A 13,641-nucleotide genomic window follows, 5' to 3' on the forward strand; every position below is an offset into this window, starting at 1 on the left:
TTGTTTTCACATCATTGTAGAAAATCATATCACTGCACCTGTCATCTGTCATTTACCATCTGCATATCGCGTCTTTAAAAACTGAATTAGTTTCATGGAACAAAAAGAAGAAATAATTTCATCAAAAACCTCAATTTTGCATCATAGAATATAGAGCTGCATATCATCTACAAAGAGTCACAGAAGCAGCAGCTGAATAGAAGGCACTGAAGAGGATCGAACCAGTTAGAATCAGGACTTAGAATGTTAGGACACTATTGAAGATGGTGAAATTAGAAAATACGAAGCCTGAAGAAATATTGAAATTTAATGGCTGTGCAAGGTGAGATGGAAGAGTAGCTGGGATTGTTGGCGTGATACATAATTATACGAGGGTCATCCGGAAAGTAGTACCCGTTCGTGCCGCATGAAGTGCTGACGACGCGAGTAGCCGCTGGACGAGGTCAGATAGCTTCAGTGGCTTGTCTGCCTTCTCTGAGCCAAGTTGCGTGACGCTAGCATTGCCTGTGTTGTTTCTGTGATTGTTTACAATGTTTAAAAAAATTGAGAACGCCGCCAGTTGTGAAGTGAGGGCAGTGATTAAATTCCTCAATGCAAGAAACGTTCGCCCATGTGATATTCATCGCCAATTAAAGGAGGTGTATGGAGACAATGTAATGGACGAGTCGTCTGTTCGGCGGTGGTGTCGCAACTTCAACATGGGGAGGGGGAACACACACGACAATGAGCGTTCGGGGAGACCGTCTGTCATTACAGACCAACTGGTGAGCTCAGTTGACGAATTCGTGAGGAACGATCGGCGCGTCACAATTGATGACATCTGTGAGCATTTTCCCAATGTTTCTCGAACAATTGTTCATGAAATTGTTAAACACCATCTGCATTATGCAAAAATTTGTGCAAGATGGGTCCCTCGCGTATCTCAATGAGCTGGCGGCGAAGGACTATGCAGCAGGAATACAGAAACTTGTCACACGTTATGACAAATGCCTTAATTTGCTTGGAGATTATGTTGAGAAGTAGTTTAAAGTATCCTCTTTCAAATAAAATTTTTTATGTTTGTTAATATTTACTTTTGTGTCTTTATTTCACGAACGGGTACTACTTTCCGGATGACCCTCGTAGATAAATATATAGTGGAGGAGGAGAAGGCTATCAAAGAATAGAAGTAGTGTTGAACAAAAAGGAAAGAAGTTGTAAAATAGAACAGGTCAGCAATGGAATATTATTAGTAGAAGTAAAAGGTTAGCCAACGAACTTGATTGTCATGATTCAACTCGATATCAGCAGGTAATCATAGGTAGGAAGAAATGGACATAATAGACATAGAGGTAATATTGAGGGTATCCCTAGGAAGAAACATTTAATAGTAAGGGGTACTGGAATGTGACTGTGGATAAAGGTAGAGACAGTAGTGAGGAAGGGCACTTAGGGAAAGTTTAGGAACAATAAATGATATTGGGAAGAAAGCACGAAGAGTTGTGCAGGAGACAGGATTTAATCAAAACAAGAACCTGGTTTCATTGTGGCTATACATGTCCAAGGATTCAGAGAGAAATATCAGTTGAACTATATTATGGGTAGACATTCTTGTACTTGGGAACAGCAGAACAAATTTGCATTTTCCCCAGAGCAGATGCAGATAAGGATCATGATTTAGGGCTTATAAAGTGTAATTTCAGATTCAAGAGGATAAAACAGGGAAGATGATTGGGGAATGGAATGTAGAAACTGTGACGAAGGCAAAAAAAGAGTACCAGGAGGAAATAGAGAAAATTATGAATGAGGGGACAGGTTGATGGGTAATGGGGGAGAAAAAATGGGAAGATATCAGGAAAGGTATTTAAAATCTGCTAACTAAACAATAGGAACAATCAAAAGAATAAGGACCAGGAAACCTGTAGTTCCCATCCCAAAAAAAGGGAAAGGCAGCCATATGTGAGCACTCTATGAGAATAAGTTTGATAAGAGAAATGGGAGAGGCAGTATGATGACTGATAAATTGTTTATGCAAATTTTGGTATTGTAGATTTTGAGAAGTTATTCGATTGGGTGAATGTTGGAACATTAATGAATGTATTTCAGAAAAGAGGAGTGGATAGAAGGGATAAATTACTTATTCACAACCAGTACCTGTCTCAGACTGCTCAGGTGCATATGGCAGATTGAGAGTTAGGGTGGGGTAGTGTTGGGAAAATGAGTTAGATAGGGTTGTCCATTATGATGCTTGCTTTCTGACCTAAATGTAGAGTAAATGCTAAAATTGCTGATAACAAGTTGTTTCAGGACTGCTCTCTCTTGCCATTGTTCATATGATGTATCCAAGTAAAAATCATTGTCATACAATTATGAAGATATCCTATAGGGGCATGGAAAATGAAACCGGAAAGTACAAATACTTGTAGTTTGTGCTTTAAATATCCCTGTTTTTTGTCATTTTATGCTATTTCAAAATGAAACTAAGTTCTTCTTGTGATCATTAGTTTAATTTATGGGCAAACATTGCCCATGAATTAAACTAATGGGAACTAATGGGTAAATCTATTTCCATTTAGTATGGTTCAATTATTTTGTTCAACTTTCTTTCAACATGTGCCATAGATTGTTCTGTTCCAAATAAGTTTCTTTTTGCCAAAACTCCTTGGAACTCTTCCATTTGTATAGGATTCTTTCTTCCTCTCATTTTAGTAAGTTGAAAAATAGACATTTAGTTTGATATGTAGTTTTAAAATTAGTATTTAAATTTTCTACATTTTTTATACAGTCTTCGTATACCACATAATTTTTTTTATTTATTTTCAACTCTACCAATTTCTAAATCCAGACTAATTTTTTAAAAGTAGGTATACTACTTAAAGAATTAAAACTAAATTAAGCTAAAGAAGAATTAAAGTTAATTATCACTGAAATATATCCCTCCAGTTTTTCAAATTATTGTTTTACTCTAAATTTATTACAGCTTATTTTTTAGAATTTTAATGATGATTTTCTTATGCCCTTAGGCTTTGAACAAGAAGGAGCACAAAAATGGCACATGCAGTCCAGAAAGTCCAGAACCAGATTCAGAGTATCAGCTTACCCCACGGACAGAGGCAAAGTACAGCAAAATTGATGAAGAATTTCAAATGATGATGCAACGCAATCAGCTAAATGGCAGCAGAGTAAGATTTTGATCATTTAAATTAATTTCCAGTAATTAATCTCAAATAGCACAGTTAGTTGTTAAATGTGATGATCTACATTTTAGGTGATAATTTCATATGGTGTGTGGTGGGGTGTTAGGACACCACCCATAATTTAGAAAAGAAAAAAAAAACACATGCAAGAACCACAAATTCATACATTCACAAAAAACATGGCATGCATTCATGCAAGAACACTCACACCCCACACACATGCAAACACTCAAACTACCAACTAACATACACATGCACCTGATAGTATACCTAACGCCTTTGCAGTGTTTAACTTTGCTCTTGATGTTTGTCATTGCCATTTTTTTGCAGGTGCCAATGACCCAAGCAAATTACTCCTTACCTGTAAGTGTACCAGTGAATAGCTATGGTGACTCGTCTTCTGGAATGCTGCAACAAACAGGAAGTCCCCAAATGCCACACACAAGTGTCAGTCCACGGCCCTCATCTTCAGAAACGGATACGGGTATGGCCACTCTAAAAAATCCATAATTATTACTATACAGTTGGGAAGGAATTGTGTTAGCTGTCAAAGAGGAATTGGGAACACTTTTAGTTAATGAGTTTTTCCTCATGGTCATATATTTGTTGGTATAATATGGTTTAAGATTTTTTCTCCAAAGCACCTCCTGGCTCTGGTGGTTCATGCTCTCTCCTCCCTCAGCACCAGTATACCCTCCTGTGATTTTGTTAATATAATAACCAACTGGTAATAAAGGAATCCTAGTAAGTGTTATTATCATTGGTGACGTCTCTTTAGAAGGGAGATACAAATAATGGAAAACTAACCTTCCTTCCTTCTTATTCATAATGTTCACCAGACTAGGACCCATCTTTCAATGTTGGTTCTCAAATTTTTCTGCCACTCTTACTTAACGTACGTGAATGATTTGAGGAGTGTGTAACTGCTTTGAATCCTCATATGGGGTCCCGCAATAAAAAGCATCTACCCTGACTACAATTGTCTGAGCTTGGATTGAGTCCCAACCATAATGTAGGTGGGTTATCGGTGGTTGTCACACACGTGAGTTCGCATCCCAGTAAACCTCTTTCCAGTTCATTTGCCTCTCTTTTGTTATTGTAGATTGCAGAAACTTCCTTCCTAAATAAATTAAGTTTCGGAAAGGAAAAGTATAGCCAGTACTTCCACAAGCTGGATCCTTCCTCTTGCCTTATAAGAGTGAGCATACACTATGAAAGACTAGTATTAGCAATGTATGAATTACATAATCTCACCTCAGTGAAAAATAGTAAATAAAGCAATAACAATGAATTTTATTTTAAGAATTAATATTTATACATGTGTTTAAGATTTATCTAAAAATGATGGGTAAAATTCATCTTTATAGTCCTTGAAAACTGGATTTACATTGCATTTTACATAAAAACAACGGGAAATCATATCACTTGTAGGTGAAGTATTATAAGTAATAATTCATAGTATTTTATTAAGTGTTAAACATTTATTTATTATTTAATGATTAAGTAATATGCAACATATTACTTAATTATAAAATGATCCTTAATTTTTGCAAACTACCATTTCTTTTATTAGAAGTTAAATATAATGAAGATAAAAACATAATGCCTAGCAACTCATTCCATTTGCATAAAAATTGAAAATACTGTGTTTCAAAGCAACTGAAATTCAATTTCCTTTTCTCCCTCTTGTATTGTTTACTTATCTATATGGAAGAATAAACACTGTAAATCAGGTTCTCTCTTAAAGTGTAGATTTTTTCTTATGATGTGCACCATCATTCATCATTCACTCTGAATTATCTAAAAATAAGAAACTACCTCAAAGAAATTGTATGTTTACAATAATCAGTGCAATATGCTTATCACTCTCTGGCAATGAGTAAATGTGATAATAGATATGCCATATGAATAGACATTGTATTAATGTCTAGTATATGAAACCTGCAGTCAAGGCAATTCATTTATGAAAAGTGATAAATTTGAAGCTAGGTATGCACCTCGGTAGGTATTTTTTTGTTGGAATAAAATGTGCCACTATTCCAAAATTTTAAATGCAACTTTAGAGAAAAATGTGTGTATGATATAATTCCCCTTTTTTAGACTTCTTTTCACTTTCTCGGTACTTGTATTACCATTTTTTTAGGAGTTTATGGAGTTAATATACTTATGGCTCTTGCTTTTTTTCAGTTTACACATCAGGTGGAATGCTGGAAATAAGCAATGGTTACCCAAATTCTTCCTCCCCTCTTGGAGGAGGTGGTTCAAATTCTCCTGGTCCAAGTCCTGGCGGTAGTGGTAGTTTATCTGGAAAGGGGTTGTTGAAGCAAGGCACATCACCTGGCCGATCCAGTTTGCGAGTTGTTATACCTGCACCACAGGGTGGCATGTCCGGGGATGATGTAAGTATTTAAAATTTGGTTTTATATCCCTGAATGTATTGTCACTCAAAATGCCTGATTGATTATGGGAAAGAGACCAGTCATCATCAGTTATTACTACACCAAACGTTAGTCCACCCAAATGTATAATAAACAATCTTCTATGCACAGATTTTATGTTCTTCCTAATGGCAGAGGGTATGCAGATGTAAATTCCTTGTTTTCTTCACATTGTACGTAAGGTTTACTTATGATGTATTTACTCTGTGAAAACTGTTACCACCCTAAATTGGTTAACGATAAGGTGAAATCAGGAAATAATGAGAGATTACTATCTATAAAAAATCATCATGCATCGAGTCTCCATTATTACTGTTGACAATTAAAAATCAGTTCTTAGCCAATTGCTGTGACTTACATGATGGTAATGTTATAGCTCTTTAAAAGCAATGTAAAATGTTGTAATGCATCTTTGAATATATTTGCATTTCATTTTCTTTTATTTTGACAACAGCACTGTAAGCAGTTTCACCATAAATAACCAGTGATATTGTTGTTACAATAATCACAAAACTTTCTCCAATGTTCACCATGATTTAACTGATGACCTCTCAGGCCAATAATCAATTAAAGAGAGTAAAATTTTTAGACTCTTCAAAGTTTCTATTGGTTTCTGCCTAGGTAGTACTATTGTCACTCTATGGGCTAAGATTTGGACTTAATATATAAAAAACATTTTTTTCTTCAAAACTGCAAATTGTATGGAATAGAAAATATGCTTTTCTAAAAACTCAACAACTTTGTGTGTGCTATTTTTCCAATTAAGACCTAATTTTTAAAGTGTTTCCTAAAAAACCCTCAGCAGTACTTTTGAATTATATTATACTTAACCAGCAGACCTTGAGTAGCTCAATTGGAGCTGAACATAGTCTTTCACAAAAGAATAAAGAAGTTTTACGGTGCCATATTTTTACTTTTGTCTGGGTCCATGTAATGAAGAAGTGTATTTATCACATACTTATTCTGCACATGCTTATATATAGCCCATGTTTTATCTTACCAAATAACATATTTAGTGGAAGAAATTAGGGCATGGCATTTATTTAATATTTCTAAACTTTTTCGTGGTTAAGTGCTCCTTTTCCATTAATATCATTTTTAACTGCTAAAAAAGTTTTCTTTAAGTCTGAGTAATTCTTATTGTTTGGATAAATTATTGCTTCAAAAATATACCTTATCTCCCTGATGTTTGTACACTAAGATTTTGAGGCTCATTTCTGCAAATCTATATCAAATTAATTTCTTAATGTGGTTAATTTTGATTGTGGATCCAAAAACTGCATGCTCATTTTCCCACTGTGAGCTAATCTATTTGAGTCAGCCCTGATCGCTCCAAAGAAATAATCCCAGATGTTAAAAAATACATATTTTTTTGTCTAAGATGCTTTGAAAAACTCAGTGACATTGGCTGGTTCAGTTTATCTAATTCAGCAATGGGAAGGTATTTATAATGGACCGAAATGAGTAATTCTGTGGTTAGAATATTCAGTAAGCAACCAAAAAATGGTAACTGGAAAGAGATGCTTTCCAATTATGTTTAAAGAGAAAAGGCACTAGGAAGGGCCAACAAGCCTGATATGCAGAGCTCATTATATGGTAAATACTTCTTTAAAATCTCAGTTTAAATGCCATGAAATCTCCAGAAGGAATGCTTACTATGGGAACCATAAAAAATTCAAATAATTGAGCTAAAGAAAGAACAAGTCAAAGGAGAGGATATGGATGAAGTAAATAAAGAAGTGTATGGTTTACAGATAAAATTCAGAATGTTATTGATATCTTTATCCAGAAAATTCACTGGAATTGGGTATATGTGACCTTCTTGTAAATGAATGTGTCCACATTTTAAAACTGTACAGAGTTGCACTCAATACTAATGCTTAAACTAACTTTTTCACCATATCTGTTTCTTCATGTCTAACAGGATACTTTCATTAATTCCTTCCTTGTCAAAAGTGTTGCTTTTGCTAGTACATTAACCGTTATTAATGTTCATAGAGCTTTCTTACATCATTTAAGATACATAAATACAAAAACTATCCCAAACGCTCTTGATTTTTCTCCTATTCTCAAGTTTAAGTAAGTTCACCTGCCTCTTTTTAAAACCTTTTGTTATTCTTTTGATCTGTTATTCCCTCTCCTTGGCAAAAAAATATTGAGTTGTTGAAGACTTAGTCACAACTAACAGCATAATCAGAAAATTGGCTTCCATAATAAGAGACAATGATTTTGAGCTATATGGTATTAATGAATAAGTTAATAGTCTCTCCTGAGACTCTTTGTTTGGTAGGATATGAAGTGAGCTTTTTTATTATATGTAACATTAACTCGGTGGCTTCTGAAGTAGCCTGGTACCATAAAATCACATAAAAATGGTTTTATGCAACTTAAAAATGAATTTCTTCAATATGTGACTTAAGAATATTTTAAAAATTCTCATTCATTGACAAATGTTACTTCGAACAGGAATCATGAGGTTACTTATCATTATATGTATACCATAGGTATAAGAAATATCAGCCCAGTATCATAGTTCAATCAAATTTAATCTAACTGGCATACTTTCACAAAATTGTTAAACCTATGTATTTCCTGTTAAATTCTCTGTGTACATTAATGTAGGCTCCAATTTTTCGATATGTTTGACATCACATGAAGGTAATGTGATAACCTTTTCACATCTCTGTCCTAACATTAATCATAAAAGTGCAAATCATGAGGATAGGTTTTTTCTTAGTATTTTTTTTGTAGAGATATGACCTTTTATGTTTTTGTGCCTGTCCGCTGAAAAAATATTCATCACAACACTTCCAAAGCAAAAGGACCATAAAGAGTTATATCAATTATTTGCATTGTTTTTTTAATGCTGTACTTATTAAATAGAAGTTGAAATCAGTTTCTCGGTATCTAAAATATAAATACTAAGTCAACAATAGGCTTTTGTGTTCTAAGTTCTAAGTCACTAATATTCACATTGACTGATGCTATAATGAGCAATAACTCCATAATCATGCTTATCATCATGAGTACTCTCATAAATTCATTAACAAATAAATGTTTTAACTGAAGTATAATAAAAGCAGTACTCTTAAAAGTCACCATTTGTAGGTTTTTGTTAAAGCAGAGAGAATTATGAAAACATTTAATTTAAAATATGTTTTTGTGGACTCTTTGCTTAAATATTAATGTTGTCTTTATTTAATGTACACGAAACATAAAGGAGTAATATAAAATTATAGAAGTTGAAATATTTGTAAACAAGCCATTTCTGGTCCTAATGGCACCATTTTATACATGTTACTCTCCCTTGAATTGTGTTCCTGAAGGGTTATTTACCTCTTGGGGCAGAACCAACTGTGGTTGTGGCTTTCTTACTGTGATACTTATTTAGTAGGGTTTGGGTATATTTCAGGGTGTTTCTGCACGTAGTCCTTCATCCTTAAGCACTCCCGTTGTGGCACTCCAAACTACGCCTTCATCCCTCCCTGGCCTGGGCTCTCCATATCCAACCTCTCTTACCGTCGTACCTGGCGGTCCTTTTGGGGCTCCACAAGACTTTTCCTCTCCTCCCCCTGTTGCTGAGATGGGGCTGGCCAGTCTTGGTTCCCTCCATACCTGGAGTTCTCCTAGCTCTCTGGCATCTGCATTGGCACATTCTGGGTTAGTTGCTGCTCTGTAATATATATCTTTTTTTTTATTCCTTTCAAGAAAGTACATGTGTCATCACTTAGGGCAAATATTTATTATGCACAGTTTTGCCAAATGATAATTCTTTTTAATGTGTTTAAAAATTGATTTTCAAATGAAAATGCGAACATTCATTTGTGGATGTGACTCCTAATCACTGGAACTCATCTCTGTGTTAAAATATTTTTTGGTGATATTATTGTTAACTTTCACATTTCTCATTTTCAACATCAATTCATTGGCTCTCTGGTTTCTAATTCTTTTTTACTTTTTAATATATATAATCATTAAAATGTTTTATAATAGTCCTAAAGAAAATTCAGAAATATTGTATGGTGACTAAGCGTATGCCATCCTTGTGAGCACATGTATTATGCATACTAATTTCAAGTAATTTGTTTTGAGTGGAGCGCTTAAATGTCTTGTTAAAAGCAGTGTATCCATCATACTCATAAACGTTGTCTGGAAAATTAAAAGTATTAGCTCTTTCACTATTCAAATGTGGATTAACTAATTTATTAATGGCAGAGTAATACTTTGTATCCCCCAGTACTCTTACTTTTGATGCCACAAGCCTTAAGTTATGCAACCAGCATATTTGTTCTTTCCCTGGTAAATAGCAATAAGTCATAAAATCTCTGTAGATGAAAGAGATGATGCATTATTTCATTCAAAGTATAAATAGGGAAGGGTATGCATATTACTGTAATTTAATTTTGTGATTAAGGTATAGCAAACATTTCTTGAACATCTTAATCTTTAAGGCATCAAGGATATTCTTTTTCATTGGATGCTACCATTGGCATTTTATTTTTTCTGTCTTATTTTCATTGGCCAGTAAATTTGTGAGTAAAATAATGTCACTTCCAGTTGTTTTAGTAGCCACATATATTGTCCTTTTTTGTAAACATCACTTTTAAATTTTAAAGTGTTAAGGTATTTTAATCTCCCTTCTGTGCTTTTCTTCAAATTCACTTCTAAAACAGCGGCCTGCCTCATGGCCATCCTCATTCACATCACCACACACACCATCATTCACACCACCATCTGTCTGTGTCCGGAGGAGGAGGAGGAAGTGAAGGAAGTCCGCCACCTCATCATGTGCAGCCCTCCTCATCTCCCTTACCAATGAGAATCAAGAGTGAACCAATCTCACCACCACGGGATGTAGGGGGTCTTGTCAGCACTGCCTCGTCCAGTGGAATGGGGGGAGGTGGAGGGTTAGGCCACCTTTCTCGCCCTAGTTCCACTGGCCACCTCACCCCCACTCCCGGTGAGTGCAATAGAATACAATAGTACGAGTAACATGTACAATTTAGGATTGTCGTTTTGTTCCTTACGTATTGCATACAGTTATAAGGAAAATCTACTGTGATAAAAAAGGTTGCCTCATTTCTTTTCACCATTCAGTTTTCACCTCTCTTAATTGATGCCTGCTTAATTTTATTTTAAGATTGTATCTTATGATTTCATATTGTTGCCTCTGCTTGAAATCATTTTGCATTATTGCAGTTTTTTTCATAGCCTAATCTATTTTTAGAATTTTTCTACATGTTTTGTTGGTATTAGTTATAGGTAGTTAGTTGAAGCAGTATTCACTTCATCTTTTGACCCATGAAATACCTCTATTTTTCGTTTCAGGCCTTGTTTTATACTAACCATATGAGCCTTCTGGCTCACCTCAGTGAGGTTTATTGGTTCCCAGTGCCGTAATTATTAAATTAAATATTTTCATGATTGAGCCAATTTATGTATCTCAATGCAAGTATGGTAACACTTACACTTTGTGGCTCTAGGACAGAATATGATTCCTTTACTGTTGTCAGTTTTAATCATTTGTGGCACAAGCTTAAGAAAGGAAATAATAGGGAAACTTAATGCTACGACTTTAATAATGGCAGATAAAAATGCAATTGTTTTAAAAACCTGGATTTTATCTGCATTGCCAAATATTTGTTAGTATTCTATCATGCTTAGTGAAAACGTTTTGAATAAATGAATTGTTTTATTTTGAGAGTTGCCGTGTTTTTTGTAGATCCAAACATTAAAGAAATGTTGGTGTATGGGACCTGCTGTTTATGAGAAAAAAATTGTATATTTTCATATTGTATTTTATATAGTTGATCTTTGAAACTAAAGGCTTCATGAATAGTTCAGTGTAAATTCCCTTCCAATAAAATTAAATGTAGGATCATTGATTAAGCTGCTGAGCATTAGAAAGTGGAAACAAATTCTTAGTGAGGGTCTTTTGCAAGATGTTTTGGCCCACTATATTAATCTATTATTATTTTCATGACCAGGCGATCAGGGGGGAGGTGATCCTCGCCATGCCTCGGAATATGATGGTGGGGGTCCACTACACAAGAGATCTCGGCTGGCAGAAGGATGGGCCACATAGTGAGATTGGATAATTTTCCTCTTGTGGAAACTGAACTTTGCTGGGTGGGTGCAACTGGGATAGCCACAGACAGTGTCCTTGCAGCATTGGTGCATGAATGTTCATCCTGTGTTTCAGCATCCCTCTTGCCAGAATTTAGGGAGACATTATATTAGTGATGTGGCAGTGTAAAAGATATGCCCTAATAGTAACAATCTCCCTCACTTCAATCTACAGCAAGATGCATGCCCCACTCAGGAACTCTTTGTTTTTAAGATGGTTTTTACTCACAGGAAGTTGTGTGATGTATCCATGAAGACAGTTTTTGGTGAATGGATAGATTTGAAAAAAGTCAATGAAATGTGATACAAGTTTGATATCACCTATAAGGTTAAAAAAACATAGTGCCTCGAACTCTGTTACCCTCTTTTCTGTGGAAAAAACTATCTTTTTGTCAGATTCCCACCGTTAGTACCCCACTAACATCACATGGAGAGAGTAATGGAAATTGCAGGAATTAGCTTCTTGATATTTTTCTTCTATCAAGAACTGGTCACATCAAGTTTTGAGGAATCTTTAGCGGGAAATTGTGTCTACCAATTGGTGCTTCGGTGGGCATTGTGGGTAGCAGGAGAACCGTCCACCCCTTGGCATTGTGAACTCATCTGCTGTATGTGGTGTTCAAGGACATCTGTGTGTCATGAAGTTTGGCCGTCTCTTCTATGTGACGTCAATAAATAATAGTGTGTCTTTGACAGCCAGTACAAGTAAATGTACATTGTAGGATGTTTACTAATCCATTGTATGATTTGGAGTTTGTGAAGTCATTACATTTTATCTTTGGTTGGGTGTTATCTAGGTCAGTCTGTTTGATTGAAATTTTCTACGTTAGCTTTGATAAGATAAAAAAGTCTTAGTTTTGCAGTTTTGAATCATGTTCCGTTTGTGGCTGAATTACCTTTGTTTGATATTTTGTGTAGGCCAATGGGGAGAGGTAATTTACAAGGAGTCAAGCTATCCTACTTGTGCATCAGGACTCAGTGACAGAAACTATGTTGCTCATGTGCTTCTGGTTGCTTTTGCTAAGAAAAACTGTGTACTTAACTCTGATTTGTTTTTTTTTTCTGTTCACTGTTGTAAATGAAGTACTTGTATTTTTGTTTTGTGTAACATATGCTTTTTTCTGAGGTGCTTATCGTTCCCATCCTTTTGAGAAGAAAGGAACTCTGTCTTATACTCTCCCCTTTTTCTGATCTCGGAGGAGAAAGTACCAAAGTGTGGATAGTTCACCTCGACATGTAGTGATCAGTCAGTCCTTCAGAGTCTGAAATGTTGTTTTGTAGATACTATATAAATATATATACTTATATATTCACAAAAGATATAGTATACAGAAAGAGAGAGAAAACTATCTTAATTACTTTTGAATTGATATAAAAAGAAAGAAAAAATGTTAACACTTTTGTACTCCCTTTGTGTGCAAAATGCTGCATGTGGTCACTCAGTAGTATTTATCACCAGAGGAAGATCTATTTTGATAAAGAGCGAAATTAAATACATTCCCCTATCTTGTATTCACAGTCCCCATCAGTCATTCTGAAAATCTTTCACTGGCTCGTATTGTTGTTGATGTTAATGCATGGCTGTGGCTTTAGAGGAGGGCCCAGGTTTGTTGTTCTGTCTGCCCTGTCTCCCACTGCATGTCAACCCATATCCCATTGGCAGTGGTTAAGCTAGGATGTGATGGGCCCATCCATTTGTGTTGATGACCCTGTCTGGTCAGAAGTTTTAATGGTGACAGGTGTGGTGTTGGTGATATATAACCCTGAAAGCTTTATGAACACTGATTTATTCCTGTGCCCTCGCCTCCCCAACCTTCTTCCTTCCACTCCTCTCCACAACATCTGCATATCAGCCCTTCTTTCAGTATTTGTAAATAAGTCGACTACATTGTGGTAACATG

General features: G+C 35.3%; 1 protein-coding gene across 8 annotated transcripts in view; it reads left to right on the forward strand.

Moving 5' to 3' along the window:
* Positions 1 to 12,848, forward strand: part of Mef2 (myocyte enhancer factor 2) — a 237,464-nt gene extending 224,616 nt beyond the window's left edge. For 7 of the 8 annotated variants that reach the window (XM_071590720.1, XM_071590713.1, XM_071590728.1 and 4 more), the window contains 6 exons: positions 3,003 to 3,161; positions 3,507 to 3,660; positions 5,364 to 5,575; positions 9,009 to 9,274; positions 10,288 to 10,574; positions 11,602 to 12,848. In XM_071590720.1, the coding sequence (XP_071446821.1) occupies positions 3,003 to 3,161; positions 3,507 to 3,660; positions 5,364 to 5,575; positions 9,009 to 9,274; positions 10,288 to 10,574; positions 11,602 to 11,699 (1,176 nt within the window). In that variant the 3' untranslated portion in view covers positions 11,700 to 12,848. The remainder of the gene's footprint in view (positions 1 to 3,002; positions 3,162 to 3,506; positions 3,661 to 5,363; positions 5,576 to 9,008; positions 9,275 to 10,287; positions 10,575 to 11,601) is intronic. The other variant, XM_071590764.1, reaches the window with a different exon arrangement.
* Positions 12,849 to 13,641: the final 793 nt, after the last annotated feature.

This window comes from Hetaerina americana, unplaced genomic scaffold, assembly GCF_022747635.1.
Source record: "Hetaerina americana unplaced genomic scaffold, ioHetAmer1.1.p SCAF_1, whole genome shotgun sequence".
Lineage (NCBI taxonomy): Eukaryota > Metazoa > Arthropoda > Insecta > Odonata > Calopterygidae > Hetaerina > Hetaerina americana.